The 16,196-nt window shown below is 42.6% G+C and overlaps 1 protein-coding gene across 1 annotated transcript in view; it reads right to left on the bottom strand.

Annotated features, from left to right (window-relative positions):
* The window catches only part of MINDY4 (MINDY lysine 48 deubiquitinase 4), a 111,627-nt gene that overhangs the window by 90,395 nt on the left and 5,036 nt on the right, over positions 1 to 16,196 (bottom strand). Inside the window, exons 2-4 of the mRNA XM_063099778.1 lie at positions 7,667 to 7,786; positions 4,176 to 4,411; positions 746 to 992 (exon numbers count right to left, since the gene is read on the bottom strand). Of these exons, the coding sequence (XP_062955848.1) occupies positions 746 to 992; positions 4,176 to 4,411; positions 7,667 to 7,786 (603 nt within the window). The remainder of the gene's footprint in view (positions 1 to 745; positions 993 to 4,175; positions 4,412 to 7,666; positions 7,787 to 16,196) is intronic.

Here is a 16,196-nt window from a genome sequence, read left to right as displayed (position 1 = left end):
GGCACCAAAACTGTGTGACAAGAGACCACCGAAGTCCCAGAGTTAGGCACACAACTGGTCTAGCAAGAGACCACACCAAGAGAAATAAAAACCTTGACCAAAGATCCCACAAGATTAAGGCAGAGGCAGAGAGAGAATCCACTTCTTTGTGTCCTAATTCCAAATGAATTTTGATTTTGCTTTGTTTTCCCCTTTGCTGTTTCGTAAACTTCTTCCACATTTGCCCTTTTGTTTGGTTTAGTCTCCCTGCCTAAGAGGACCCTACCATGGTCCCTCCTTAAGGAAGACTATAAAACAGTGATGTTAAATTTTTAGATTGCTTCTTTTGAAAGAGAAAAAAATAAAAGCAGAACAAATGAAACTATAAGGATTGGAGTTTCTATTCCCTTTGAACTATCATGTTTAAAAAAAAAATTTTTAAGATGTTCTCTAGACTTGAATAGGTCCCCCATTCGTGAATTGCAAAGACAAAGCTAGATAGGTGCGTTCTCACTCAGCAAAAAAATATAAAACTATGGCATCCACCTCTTAGACAAGATGGATAAACTGAGGGCAGGGAAGGAGAAGAAGCCTGCTCAAAGCCCTGCAAGTCACTGACAGTAGAGCTAGGGAGAAAAGAGGTACACAGATTCCTCCCTTCTTAAACTTTCCTGTGGGACACCCACAATTAAACCCAGGCAGTGCCTTAGCCTGGTCCAGTCCTCACTCTACTGTCTAATGACAACAGAGAAAGCAGCAGCCCCACCTGTGGGGTACTGGCGATGGGCCCGGCCATCATGCCTCGCACAATCAAGCCAGACTTTGGCCTGGTCTTCTCTCCTGTCCTCTTCACATCCAAGGAAGCCTCCAACGAGTGAAGCTTTTCCATCTTCTCCCACGCAGAAGCCACGAGGAGGCCTTCCCCAGGGACTGTCTGCATGGGCTTACTTTTGTGCGGGAAACTTTTGGATGATACAAAATTACCAAGTACATCCCCATCAAGACTGTCATGTCTGCAAAAAAGGAATATTTCCATAAAACCAGACCCCCCAAAAAGAATCAGTAACAATGATAATAAATTCCACATTCAATTGGCATGCATTGCAAGCCCATTAATAAATACCTGATGATTTCTAACCAGCCAATGCTTTATCATGAAAGGTAAGGAACAGAAAATACTTTGGTATCAGGGCAAGTCCGGCCTACAACATAAGACCAGTAAACAAGCAAACAAAATCAGATGATCCATGACTGGATCCCTCAAGTCCTTAAAACTAAAGAGCATCCTTGGTTTTCCAGATATGAGTGGTTAAGGAAACTGTAACCCTTGCATACAGTCACGGACCTGTGGGGCCCAGCCTTACTGCACAACACTGAGAGTGCTGGGTAAGACACATGGCAAACTGGGCATCCCCCAACTGCTCAGGTAGAGTCAGGTGTGCCAATGGCTTCTTTTCTGAGGGGTGTCTGTGTAAGTGTGTTTGTGTGTGAGAGAGAGAACAAGCAAAAGCATGTGAAGTAAGAGAGCAGAAGAAGGCAAGAGACAGTGGGAGCAAGCAAGGAGTGAGAAAGAACAAACATCGGGGGGAGCCCAAGAGACAAAGCAAGGGACCCAAGTAAAGAGGAATCGACCTGTGACCACTCAGAAGCCAGCACTCCTCGGACACAGACTCGGCTATTTTTTGCCACTGGACTCTGGCATAAATAGATATTGGCACCTACTCTATGCCAAGCTGCTTACCAAGTCCTGGGTCACATAGGAGAGAAGCAGTCATGCGTGCTGTGATGGGGGCATGTCAGCAGAAGAAGGGACTGGAACCAGCCTGGGGAAACCTAGAAGGGCTTCCCGTGGAGGCAACACCTGAGTCTGAGTAGGCAGGTGCTATGGTTTAAAGGTTTGTGTCCCCTCCAAAATTCATGTTGAAACTTAATCTCCATTGTGGTGGTATTGAGAGGTGGGGTCTTTGGAAAGTCACTAAGAGAGCCCTCGTGAATGGATTAGCGCCTTGTAAAAGGGCTAGCAAAAAGTACGTTAGGCCCCCTATTTGCCCTTCCACATGTGAGGTCACAGTGCTCAAGGAATCTTCTTGGAAGCAGAGAGCAGCCCTCACCAGACACCGAAAATGCCAGTGCCTTGATCTTGGACTTCCCAGCCTGCAGAACTATGAGAAATAAATTATCATTCTTCATAGATTATGTAGATGTCGTATTTGTTACAGCAGAAGATACCCAGGGAGGACCCCAGGCCTGAGCACAGAGGTCTGTAAAGTAGGACAGACTCAGGTAAGCAGAGGGTCTAGTTATATTTGAGACTGTTATCCTAAGGAGTTTGGATTTTATCCTGAAAGCTGCAGGAAGCTTCTGAGGGCCTTTCGGCAGGACAGTAGCATGGCCAGACTTGTTTTGTGAGAAGCTTATACACTCTTAGGTAGAGGGTGGATTTGAGAAGATGACTAGAGGTCTGGAGGCCAGGGAAGAGCCTATGAGAATTGTCGAGGAAAATAGGGCAGCGGCGTGAGTTGAGACCCTGCCCTTGGGGCAGGGAAAGAAGGAAGAGCTGACAGGATCCAAAGATGGAGGAAATGACAGGCAAGGAGGAGTAGAAGAGAACATCAAGTTTCCGGCTTGGGTAACTAGGTGGGAGTCAGAGCTTCAACCACATCTTTGCTGCTTTTTAAATGGTATCTGAAATATTTGATTTCCTACCCATGAAGTAAAGACCTTTAAAGGAGGAGCTGTCTTCTTCATCCACCCTCATGTGCTTTCACGTCTTAAGCCTTGACTTACTCGTTTTGAATGGTCCCCACCTTTTGGCAGCTTGACGCCCATGCCCTGAGCTTCAGCTACCCTCAGGAAAGGAAATGCTTTTCCATAAAGCCAGAAGAAAATATCCATTCCCAGGAAGTCAAACTCACTATTGGTGACTCCCCACAGTATATTAAGGTTGTGATTTAATGTAACTGTTCTCCAGATAATAGGGGTTTCATCAAGAATACCAATTCATTTTCTTCCTGAGATTTCCAGAAGACCTTATATTTCAGATTTTCCCATCTCTACAGTGTTTTGCTGCCTCTTACAATACTATACCCCTGTTTTAAGAAAATCTAACAAAGCAAGCCCCTGAGCCTTACAAATCATGGAATTTAAACATTTTGAATCATGAGTATTCTCCATCATAAAGTTGTCCATTCTCATGGCCTCCAGAAAATAACATTGCTCCACAACCAACAGTTTGAAAGCACAGAGTGTGAGAGGCTGAATAATGACCCCTCCTCAAATATGTCCATGTCCTTATCCTTGGAATCTGTGAATATGTTACCTTATATGGTAAAGGGACTTTGTAGGTGTGATTAAGTTAAGAATCTTGAGATGAGGAGATTATCCTGGATTATGTGGTAGGGCGCAATATAATCACAAGGGTCCTTATTAGAAGGAGACAGGAGGATCAAAGTTAGTCATAATGTTAGAGTACATAAGGATACAAGCAGAGGCTGGAACAATGTGCTTTAAGATGGAAGGGGCCACGAGCCAAGAAGCATAGGTGGCCTCTAGAAGCAGAAAAAGGCAAGGAAACAGATTCTCCCTCTAAGCCTCCAGAAGGAATCAGCCGTATAGACACTTTGTTTTTAGCCCATTGGGACTGATTTTGGACTTCTGACCTTCAAAACTGCGAGAACAGTATATTCATAATGCTTTAAGCCACTGTGAGGGTTAAATTTTATATGTCAACCTGGCTACGCTATGGTGCCCAGTTCTTTGATCAAATATTAATTTAGATGTTACTGTGAAAGTATTTTGTAAATGCGATTAACGTTTATGATCAGTTGACTTTAAGTAGACTATCCTCAATGATGCAGATGGGCCTTATCCTATCAGTTAACAGTCTTAACAAAAGAAAAAAAAAAAAAAACAACTGAGATTTCCCAAGGAAGAATTGTTCCTCAAAACTGTAACACAGAAATCCTATCTGAGTTTCTTGCCTGCCAGCGTGCCTGCAGATTTCAGACTTGCCAGCTACACGATTGCATGAGCCAGTTCCTTAAAATAAACCTCTTTTTATATACACATCTATATTTACATGTATTCTATTGTTTCTGTCTCTCTGGAGAATACTAACTGATACATCCACTAAGTTTATAGTAATTTGTTATAGTAGCAATAGGAAACTAATACCCAGAGTAAATGGGAAGAGATACCTGGCTTTGCTTGTTTCTGACAATGATGTTCTCCATCTTGCATCTTCATCTGACAGGTCATAAATATTTACCAGCGTCGTCTCTGAGCACTTCAACGGCAATTTGTTATTTTTCTTTGGAACTGAGAGTGCAGGGATTGTAGTTTCTTGAGTGAAACTGTTAGCAGTATTTTCAAAGTGATCAAGAAAGTATCTGGTAATGAGTTCAAGGTTTGTTTTTAGAGGATTTTCCTTTGCCTATCAGTGGAAGGGGAAGAGAATCATCAATTGTATGTACAGCTTCAGGGGAAGGGTGGAAAAGATGGCTATTCTTTGACATAAGTTTATTAACTTCTCACTCATTCATTCATACATGTTTCAGCAAGCACTCACTGGCTGCCTATTATATATGTCAGGTATTGTGTTGGGTAGGAACACAGAGGTGAAGACAAAATCTCTACCCTAAAAGAACTAGCATCCAATGCGAGTCAGGCAATTCAATGAACAATTACAATAAAATGTGATATGAATAGAGGAATGCCCAAGCAAATTTCCTCCTGGTTTTTTGTTTTGTTTTGTTTTTTCTCTTAGGAGTAACTACATAAAATATACATCTTTTCATTAAAAAAAAATGTCTGAAGGGAACACTAACTCTAAAGATTCATAAGCATTTGGGGCCTGAATATTTTCTTAGTTTGTGAGTTTCACATTTAACATTGACAAAGTAGCAATTGTAGAGACAACTGAAGCAGATGATTAAGGGCCTAAAGAGGCATTCAGGATTGACTCAATTTACACCCCAGCCTTAAAAAATAAATAAATAAATGAAATCTTTTAGTAATAGATTTCGGAAATAAATGATATTAGTATTTTCCAGCCCTGCCTGCACTAAATATTTCCTCTGAAATATTTCAAAATACAGATTCCCATGCCCCGCTGAGACTCACTAAGCCAGAATTGCAAAGAACGGAGCCCTAATTTCATTTAAAATTCTCTCAGTAATTTGGACAGACACAGCTATCCAAGCAGCGATCCACAGGCTGGCCTCAGGGTCCTGGCCATGTGTCAGTCCCCAATACACTTGCCCAGAAACACCTAGGCCCTACTGAGCTGCGGCCAGACATGGGGCATTTGGAGACTTTGCAGTCAGAGTGGTAAAGCACCTGACAAAAAAAAGTCTGGCAGAGAGTGGTCACTCAAGGATGCCAAGCCCTTCTCCTTCTATTCTTCAATCTACACAGCAGAACTCGAGGATCAGGATGCACAGCCAATGGGCTATGGCCAAATTCAACAGAGTTATCAGATAATCAAAATCAGGGAGAATTCCATTATTGTTTTTAGTATAAGAAAAAAAGTACAAATAAAAAACTATTTTCTCTAAGTCTAATTGAAGCTTACAATGAAGAGAATTAGGGAAAATATATTATTTAATTTGTACAATTTATTTCAGCCTTCTTGCTTTTTCTCTCAATAAGAGGGATTTAGGGCCCTGGACTGCCTGAATTATACCTTATGCTTTTTACATCACTTGGATCACAATAGACACAGCCTTTATATGAATCTAGACACCATTTTTCAAAACCTCATTTTACATAGACATTTTTATCTAGCATATACCTAGTAGGGAAAAACAAGTTATTGTAAATATTAACATTAAATTGCAGGGCTCTCCTTGAATTAAGCTAGCTTTGTGCCTGAGTGAATGTCAAAATTATTATGCAAGAGATAGACTAATAAGTACATTTTTCTATAAAATATAGGCTAATTTTCTATAAAAATATTCATTGTATAACAGCTAATAACTAATGAATAAGTCAAATAGAGCACTTATCAAGATCTAATGAAAATATCTTAAGTATCTTAAGATAACAGTTACCTTAGGGAGACTATATTATGGTGAGGAAATATAATAACTTGAATGGCAAAGATACTTCTGGGGAATTAGGTAAAGATACATTTACATAAAAATCTCAATGTACCAAAATAGTTCATTGAATCTGGGAGAAGAGGGAGAGAAGGAAGAGGGATCTCATTGGATAAGCAGTTTAAAAGTAAATTAGGTAGGCCCTGAGAAGCTGGCCCATAGGGCAACAGTACAGGACCTCCTCATCCCCACTTCAAACAGGGTGTCTTCCCTTCTTTGTTTTGCATGAGACACCATTTTATTGATCTTTTTTTTTAATTGTAATAAATGCTAAACTATATGACTTTCTGAATATGACACTTTGCCCAAACACAGGCAACATTTGCTGGAGAGCTCATTCTTTAATCAAATTAGAAGATTCTGTCTTCATAACAGAAAGAGCAATTAAGCTGGAATTGTAGCTTCATCCATTCATTCATGTATTGCACAAATACATATCGGCTATGCATTATGTCATTGACAACACATTAAGCATGGGGTTTGCTATAGTTTGAATGTTTGTCCCCTCCAAAGCTCATGTTGGAACTTAATCTTCAATCTGGTATTCAACAGGTGGGGCCTTTAAGAGGTGACTGGATCTAGAGGACTATGCCCTCATGAATGAATTAACCCATTCATTTATTAACGGGTAAATGGTTCAATGGGTTATGAGGGAGTAGACTGGTGACTTTACAAGGAGCGGAGAAAGCCGGTGGAAATGTGCTCTTGCTCAGCCCTCTCACTCTGTGATACTCCGTGTGGCCAAGGGACTCTGCAGAGAGTTCCCACCAAGAAAGCCATCACCAGATGAGCCCCCTGGACCTTGGACTTCCCATCTTCCAAAACTGTAAGAAATAAACTTAATTTCCTTATAAATTACTTAGTTTCAAGTATTCTGTTATAAGAGACAGAAAATGGACTAATTCGTCGATAAAATAGTGAACAAAAAAGATGCCATCTCTGGCCTTTCTCTGAGTCCAAGGTAGCAGGAGATACTAACTAAACAACCACACAATGATTCTATTACAAATTGATAAGCACATAAAAAGGAAAACTATATGGTGCCATGAAATCCTGGAACAGCAGGTGGGGGGATCAAGTCTGGGGATTCAGGGAAGGCCCCTCACACTCTAGGAAGTGCTATTCCATTCACTCCCTCAACTCCAAGGCACCTGGGTTAGCTGAGCCAAATTCCCACTTCTGGCTGAATTATGTGTCACAGCAGACTTAAGACTAAGGTATTACTCAGAACTGAAGAAGGAAAATCTTAGGCAGAAAGGGAATGGAAAATTTTAGCATAACTAGATACTATATACTTAAGCCCAGTGTTACTAAAAATAGTCTTGTGTGGGGAGGAGGGAGCAGAGGGACTAAGTGTGGGAGGTTGGGTACAGCCACAAGCTCCGTTCACAATGAGCCTCGCAACCGCACACACACAACACACCCTTGGGCTGAAAACCCACTCACACTGGGGACTTGTCAGCACTTGGCTGGGTCCCTTTCTCCCTGACTGCAGATGTGGCAGGTGGGGAGCTCCCGAAACCTCCTGCCACCACTAGCAGGGCGAAACCCAGTTCCAGAACTCCACACCACAACTTAAAAGCATGTACCTTGTTCTCCTTGTAGAGAAATTCAAGATGCAAAACCTTGCGAAGATCATTTCTGCTGTTTATGCTGAGATCAGAGCGTGGGCGTTCCTGGTCCATGGTCACACATGTCCTCTTTAAGCCCTGAGGGAAGAAATCTGAATCACTGTTTACAATTTTAAACCAAAGGCTTCCGTCAGCAGAGCATAAACAAAAGACTACTGATGTTCATTAGGATAATTCTTATCCTGCCTTCCTCCAGGATATTGTGAGGACCAAAAACTGACTTAAGAATTCATTTTTATATAACCTTTACACTTGACATCCCCTTCACAATTATTATTCTGATTCTTAAAAGGGCCCTGTGGGCTAAGCTAAGGCTGGAGATGTCAGCCTATTTTATAGGTGAGGAATGAAATTCAGGTAACTGATTCACCCAAGGCCAGCTTGGGAGCCCTGGGTTTGACCCTAGATTTGGGGACACAGAATATGAAACATTAAAAATAAACAAAAGAAAAAGCATAAACAAAAGGCTAATATTTATTTCCTTCATTTCTCAGATGCGGAAAGCAGGAGACAGGGTTGATTTGCCCAAGGTCACGCAGTGGAATCACAGAGCAGGATGTTTTGACCATCCCAGCCTGTGAGTCCGTGATTCTGAGACCCAGACCCATGGGAAGCACTGGGAAACATTGGCTGAGCCACCAGCAAAGCTGCTTTCCATCATACCACCCAGAATACCCAGAAGACCAATGCTCAAGGCCCAGCTGAGACATGCTCCAACAATGGGAAATGGGAGGAAGTTCTGTTCCCCCAAGAAGGCTGGCTTCTCCATTTGAAAAACAACCCCAGCAGCTGCTGCCTGCCCCCAGCCGGGCTTCTGTGACCATCAAATGGCTGGCAGATGAGAAGATGTCTCACAAGCAGCTCAACCTAGCGTGAAAGGCATCCCTTGCTCTTGATGGGTCTCAGACCCCCAGCACTAGATGGGCCTCAACTTCTCTTCTAGCCTTTGTTTTTAGAGTTTTTCAGAGGCCCTAAATGCTGGGAAACAAGACAAAACCTGCTACCTGCCATGAATTTAGGTAAGAAGGTCAATTTGGGAAACAAGAGGTATGAACACAGCCTTGAACCAAAGAGGAGGGAAGGGGGACAGAAAGAAACAGGTGTGTGTGTTGGAGAAAAGGTGGATTAGATGCATTAGGGATAACTGAATGGAAGGCATGGCTCCAAAGCAACTGCATTTCATCTGGCTTTCCCACCAATCCAAGCAATATGGAACATTCTATATAATGAGGGTCTCTTTTTAATGGATAACTCTTTGTTTGTCAATAGTTCATATCCTCAAGTCTTGGTACATTTAACAATCCTCTTTCCTAAGACTGTGAAGCACCCCAGCATTTGAAAAACAATGGGGTAGGGAACAAGGACACCCTCAACCACTACTCAATCCCATCCAGCCCACTTAATCTTAATTCACTCCACAAACATTTATCATGCAACTACTATGTGCCAGGCTCTGTTCTAGATGCAGGAGATACAGAAAGAATAAGAGCTAACTTTCTGTCAGGAAGCAGACTATAAATGAATGTGAATGTACAGTATGGCAGCTGCTAATACTACTATGGAGACAAAACAGGAAGAGCAAAGACAAAGACGAAGGCACTGTCTTAGATAGTCAGCCATCTGTTGCGCATCACCCATGTGCTCACTCCTTTCTCCCTGTTTCCCCATCGGTGAAGTGAAGGGAATGAACCACAAGTCCACTAGTCCACGTGCTAGAGGCACAGGAGTGAACAGATTGAAGTCTCCACCTTCATGAAGCTTACATTCCATAGGGGAAAAACAAGTATAATATGCTCTGGGGAAAAAAAATAGTAGGGTAAGGAGACAGAGAGGGCCAGGATGGAGTGCAGGGAAGGGTTGCTACTTTATAAAAGGTGGTCAGAGGGCTGGCTGGTTAGCTCAGTTGGTTAGAGCACAGCCTTATAACACCAAGGTCACGGATTCAGATCCCAGATCCCAGTACCAGCCAGCCACAAAAAAAAATAAAAATAAATGTGATCAGGAAAGGCTTCATTGATTAGGTGATATTAGAGCATAGATGTGGTGGAACCTAGGGTGTGGGCCATGCAGACACTTCGCAGAAGAGTGTTCCAGGCAAGAAACAAACAGCAAGTGCAAAGGCCCTGCAGCAGTTGCAAGAGGCCAGTGCATCTAGAGCCTCCTGGGCAGGGGAAAGTGGCAGGAGATGAGGTCAGAGAGATCACCCAGATCCTGATAAGAAAAGGCCTTGTCGGGTTTTGTGAAATTGTGGGGGATGCTACTAGATTTGAAAAGATAAGCATCATGGACCGACATTTTTAAAGGTTCATTTGGCTGCTAGGTTGAAAATAGACTGTAGAAGGCAGGGGATTAAGCAGAAACTGTTTAGGAGGCTACTGAAAAATTCACAATTCACATGAAATGCAGGGGTGGCTTGGACCAGAGTGTTTGGAGCATAAGTGGTCACAAGTGTTCTGATGGTAAAGCCAGCAGATTTACTAATAAACTGGCTGTGGGGTGCACAAGAAGGAAAAAAGTCAAGAATGATTCTAAAGTTTTTGGCCCAAGCAATTAGAAGGATGGAGATGCTTCCTACTGAGGTGGAGAAAGTTGCAGGAGAAAAAGGAAACCAGAAACTCAGTTTTGGACATTGCAATAAATATATACATATCTGGTCTTTGTCCCGGGTTCTTGGCACATAGCACCTAAGACCCTTGGAATCTCCAGAGATGAGTGCCTTTTGTATGCTAATGAGATGACTAGTGACTGGGGGCCCCCAGATAGCTTCAAGATGGAGGCTGATCACCAGGAAGACCAAGGCATGATTAGAGGGATGCCTATCCCATCCCTTGACCTCCAGGAATGGGAGAGCAGCTAGACATTGATTTACTCACCAGTGGCCAGTGATTTAATCAACCATGCCTATGTAATGGAACTTCCATAAAAAAAACCTAAACAATGGGGTTCCCAGGGAGCTCCCAGGTTGGTGAACACATCTCGGTGCTGGGAGGTGGCTCACTAGAGAGGGCATGGAAGCTCCACACACTTACTCCATAACTTGCCATATACGCATCTTATCCATTAGGCTGTTCCCAAGTTGTGTCCTTTATAATAAACTGGTAAATGCAAGCAAAGTGTTTTCCTGAGTTTTGTGAGCTGTTCCAGAAAATTATCAAAACTGAGGAGGGGGTTGTAGAAACCCTCAATGTACAGCGAGCAGGTCAGAAATACAGGTGGCAACCCAGGACGTGTGACTGGCGTCTGAACTGGGGACAGTCTTATGGGACTGAGCCCTTAACCTGTAGGTGTTGGAGTGAGCAGGAATGAAGCCATGTTGGGACCTAAAGCTGCGTGGGCTGGGGGGGGGGGGGTGTTAAAAGGACAGTTTCTTTTCACTCTTCCTTCCCATCCCCTGACTTTCTTATCTTGCTCAGTAAGTAGGAAAACAAGGCCAAGAAGCTAATTAGTACTTTGCAAAGCTAACAGTTCTTTCTTTGAGATTTGTAGAGTTTTGAGAAATGATCAAGGCCAAATGACTGAAGGTGACCTTGGGCACTAGCCAAATACACCAGCGCAAATCGAAATCTTGCAGGGTCCTGAGATAACAGTGAAGATGAGAACAGAAACCAGATGAAGCTTTGGCAAGACCTTGTACCTGACCATAGAAACGGACCCCTCGTAACTCACATCTCCTGCTCCAGCTTTTCACCTCCCACATTCCATTCCCTCAACCCTTCCTTTAAAAACCCCTCAGTAAATGTAAATCTTCGAGATGGGGTAGCCTACCATCTCCTTCAGCTGAATACATCTGCTTTTCTAACACCAACTGTTTGACTTCTAAGTTTTTTTCTTTCCTTTTCAAGGGGGCAGGCAGCTGGACCTGAGTCCAGCAACAGATTTTGGCGAGCCAAGCCAGGAGACGATTGCCTTGGGAGGCCTAGCCCACTCACTTTGGTGGGAGAAAGGCTGGGTTCACCTATGGTGCCATCTGCCTGTGGTGGGTCGGCCCCGAGGCTGGGCATCTAGGTATCCCTCCCAGCAGCTGTCGGACCTTGTTTATTCCGGGGAAGGCTCTCTGAATTCCAGCAATGTCATCGACCACCTATTCCCTGCCTTTTGGATGGTGAAGAAAAGCAGTGTTAGTGAGGAGCCGATGGGCTCTTTTGTGGGAGCCAATGGGCTCTATTGTGGAAGCCAATGGGCTCTTTTGTGGGAGTTGACGGACTGTAGGGTTGGGTAAGTTGCCCTAGCATGCATGCTTGAAGTCCTCTATTCACACAGTTTGTTAGGAAAAGGTACCATTAGCGTGGAATATGACTTGTTGAAACTCAGACCAACTATTCGTCTGGAGGAGTGCTCCCTTTGGTATGTGGCTGTTTCGGTGTGCACATCAGAAGCTGTTTGCCTGCACTGTTTGTTTATGAGCTAGCTTTATGTTTGGAGACAGCTGTAAGACGTAGAAACCAGCATTTTGTCTGTTTGTTTGGAAGTGCTTCTTCTGGGTGTTTGACTTTTCTGTGTGTGAATGTGAAAGTGAAACTAATAACGTGTAATTTCTCCTCTTTCCAGCTCAAAGTCCTTTGGACTGTATTCTGGAAGACTGGCCAGTTTTTAGTTATGCACCCATGACTAAGAAAGGAATGATGCTCTATTGCAATAATATGTGGACTATGTATGTTTTAGGCTCTGGAGAAAGGTCGCCGCTAAATGGATCTCTTAATTATCATATTTTGGTACAATTGGAATTGTTTTGCCAACGACAAGGCAAATGGGATGAAAAACCTTATGCTCAGTCTTTTATGCTTTTACATAATTGGGACTCCTCGAGAGGAGGATCAGAATCCAAATTAATGGTAAAATGAGGTGGCTCCTCCAAACTATCTGATAAGCCACATTGTTATCCCCCTTTGCCAGACAGTGAGAATAAAAGAGGATAATGAAATGGAAAATCAATACTTGTTAGAGGCTTTGAGTCCTATGGGACCTGCAGTGGCACCTCTTCCAGAGCCACTTCCTGAGGCACCTCAACTTCAAATTGTGGCCCCAGAGCTTCCTGATGATGAGTTAAGTGGGGCATCAGCCCCACTCCAATAAGATTAGGGCCCCAGAATGGTCTCTCCTTCTAAGACCCAACGGGGCACCCATTTTGGCCCAGATGCATACCTGACCATAGGAGGGCAATTTCCAGTTGGTGGACTGAACGTGCATGGCCAACCTGCAGGATTTTACTGGGCATATATGCCTTTCTGTACCTTGGACTTGTTAAATTGGAAATATTCAAATCCTCCATATAGAGATGATCCTCGGAAAATGACTTAACTCTTTATCGGTGTTTTTAATATTCATCGACCCACGTGGGCAGATGTGCAGGCCTTAATGAATATTTCATTAATAGCTGATGAAATGTGACTTGTTATAGATAAGCCAAAAGATGAGGGTCACCACCTCCATCAAGAGGATCTAATGGAACCCCAGATTCTGCAGGGGCTGTATGCCTGGTTGAGCCTAATTGGGACCCAAATGATGATGGAACAGGAAGACATCTCTAATGATGAGTGAGGGGGCCAGGGCACTCCACTAAACCTTTCAGAGCCACTAATTCCTTCCCCACAGGAGCCCACGGTACAATTGACAGTGAGGAACAAATTAATTCATTTTTCTATTGGAGACTAGAGCCAGTCACTCAGTCTTAAATTAGCTAAAAGTGCTGGGAAGACAGTTCCCATAATAAGGGTTACAGGTAGGCCCCAACAAAGGCCTTTTCTTCAACCTCTGGAGTGCCATTTGGGGGACATGACATTGAGACACAGCTTTTTGTATATGCTTGAGTGTCCTATCTATTTGCTGGGAAGAGATTTACTATGCAAAGTGACTTTTTCTCCTGAGAAACAATATATGCAGATATGAGTTCTTCCCAAGCAAGCCTTGCAGTTCCAGATGCTCCTTGCTGGAACTGGACCTCCAAAATATGAACTGTTTCCACCCAAAGTCTGTAATCAAGTGAGTAAAACAGTTTGGGCTAATAGGGTCCCTGGCTGAGCCAAAAATATAACTCCTGTATCTATAGAATTGAAGACAGGAGCAGAAGTTCCTAGAAAAAAAAAAAAAAACCCAAAACTGTTTTCCAGTGTTGCTGGACTGTGTTATCTCAGAGATGTGGAAATTCTCTGGCAATATTTGGTGAGATGCTAGCTAGAGACTTAAGACCCTTAAGATTCCTTCAGCTTGATGAAGGAATCTTATTGCAATATGTGGATGATCTGCTTGTTGTTAGCCCTGCCTATGACAAATGCTTAAAGAATACTATTATCACCTTAAATCATTTGGCTGAATGTGGATATAAAGTTTCTTCTTCCAAAGCCCCAATTTGTAAGGAAAAAGTTACCTTCCTAGGTTTTTTTCACTAAGTAAAGGAAAACGCAGTCTCTCCTTAAAAGAAAGAAAACTCATTAAAGGGGCTAGACACCGAGCCTCTATATCAGACTAAGGAATGCCAGCAGCCATTTGAAACCATAAAGGAAAAATTGATGATGGCTCCCCCTTTAGGCCTTCCCATGCCTCAAAAACCTGTCAGTCTGTATGTACATGAAAAACAAGGATTTGGACTGTGGGTTTTATTCCAGTTACTTAGAACTGGTGCCCCAACCTATAGCACACTTCTTTAAACAGCTGGAACAAACTACCAAGGGATGGCCACTTTGTTTAAGGGCTGTAGCTGCCACCTGCAATATGTTACAAGAAGCAGAAAAAATTTACTTTGGGACAACCTGCTGCAGTGTGTGTGTGTCCCACTAGGTGCTGACTCTTTTAGAACAAGAGGGAGATTGCTGGCTTACTGCTGGGCATATGGGCAAATATCAGGCAATTCTTTTGGATAACTCTAATGTAATCTGACAATCACCCACCTGAATCCAGCCACCCTGCTGCTCACCGATGGCATAAAGGATGGCCTAATTAATACAGGACTGCCTTGAAGTTATGGATGCAGTCTATTCCAGTGGGCTGGATCTGTTGGACCAACTATTGCCTAAACGAAACTGGGAATTGTTCACCAATAGCAGCAGCCTCATGAAACACAGACAATAGCATGCTGGATATGATATGGTGACATTAACTGAGTTAATAGAGGCCCGTGCCCCTCCCAACCAGTATCTCAGCTCAGACAACAGAGCTGATTGCACTTACGTGTGACAAAAAGTACAATATAAGGGAATCCATCCTTTTGAGGACTAGAAAATAAATTTCATTCAGATGCCTAAGACAACAGAAAGCTTTAAATATATGCTTCTTATGGTGGATACCTTTTCAGGGTGGGTTGAACTCCACCCAACAAGAACAGAGAAGGATTTAGATGTTACCAAAATTTTATTAAAGGAAGTAATACCTAGGTTTGGCCTTCCAAACACAATTCAGAGTGAAAATGGACCAGCCTTTGTTTCAGAAGTCACACAGAAGGTAAGCAAGGCCTTACAGATTAAGTGGAAACTACACTCATCATGGACACCTCAGTCAACAGGTAAGCCTGAGAATATGAACCATACTCTGAAAAGACTATAACAAACTTTGTCAAGAGAATCATTTAACCTGGGAGGAGGTGTTGCCAATTGCCTTGCTTAGGGTCCAGATTGCACCTAGAAGTGTACTTAAATTGAGTCCTTTCAAAATTGTACATGGGAGACCCTTCTGGGACAGGTTAGGATTACTAGACCCAGGGATAGAACATAACAATTATATCAAACAGTGTGTACAGCAAATATGTCAGGTACTAATAATGAGTTTGTTCTCTTCATGAGTTTGTTCTCTCTAGGTTCCGTGTTCCACCTAATGAGACTCTGCACCCTTTCCAACTGGGAGACAAAGTCTTATTAAAAACCTGGAAAGAACAGGGTCCGGAACACCAGCTAAAAGCAAAACAGCACCAGGCTTTGATGTCTTACTAACAACTCATAATGCTTTAAAGCTTGCAGGAGTCAAACTGTGGATATATCATTCCAGAGTAAGGCTTGCTCCTGAAGAAAAAGATGATGTGCCCAAGTCTGCCAACTAGTGGGCTTGTGAACCAGCTAAACAAAATTGGTCTGGGTATGAGTAACTAAGTTTGTGCCTTTTGGTCATTAAAGACCTGATGACTAAAAAGAAAAAAATTTTTCTTCTGAGTTTCTCCTGGTAAGCTTGAGAAACAGAAAAACTGGGATCCAGAACAGTTATAATTGGCTGAGTCTCTGAACAAAATTTATCTACACACAGAGTTCTGCAAATGTTAAAACAAAAACTTGTTAGGAAGAAAATCGAGGTCACTTAGAGATTTTTGTTTTTTCTTACACAATTCAGCCAGTCTTAAGTAAATGTAAATATTTGAGAATTTAACCCAAAACTCATTTGAAACTAAAACTGAAGAGAAAAAAAAGTAAAAAGGTTTTTTTGACAATCAGACCACTATGAGAAATGTTTTCAGAATTATCTGCTTGGGTTTACTGGTCAAATAGGATTATATCTGTCTCTGCTAGAG

The sequence above is a fragment of the Cynocephalus volans genome, chromosome 6 (genome assembly GCF_027409185.1).
Source record: "Cynocephalus volans isolate mCynVol1 chromosome 6, mCynVol1.pri, whole genome shotgun sequence".
NCBI classification, from domain to species: domain Eukaryota; kingdom Metazoa; phylum Chordata; class Mammalia; order Dermoptera; family Cynocephalidae; genus Cynocephalus; species Cynocephalus volans.
This window is presented reverse-complemented; position numbering and strand designations above follow the sequence as displayed.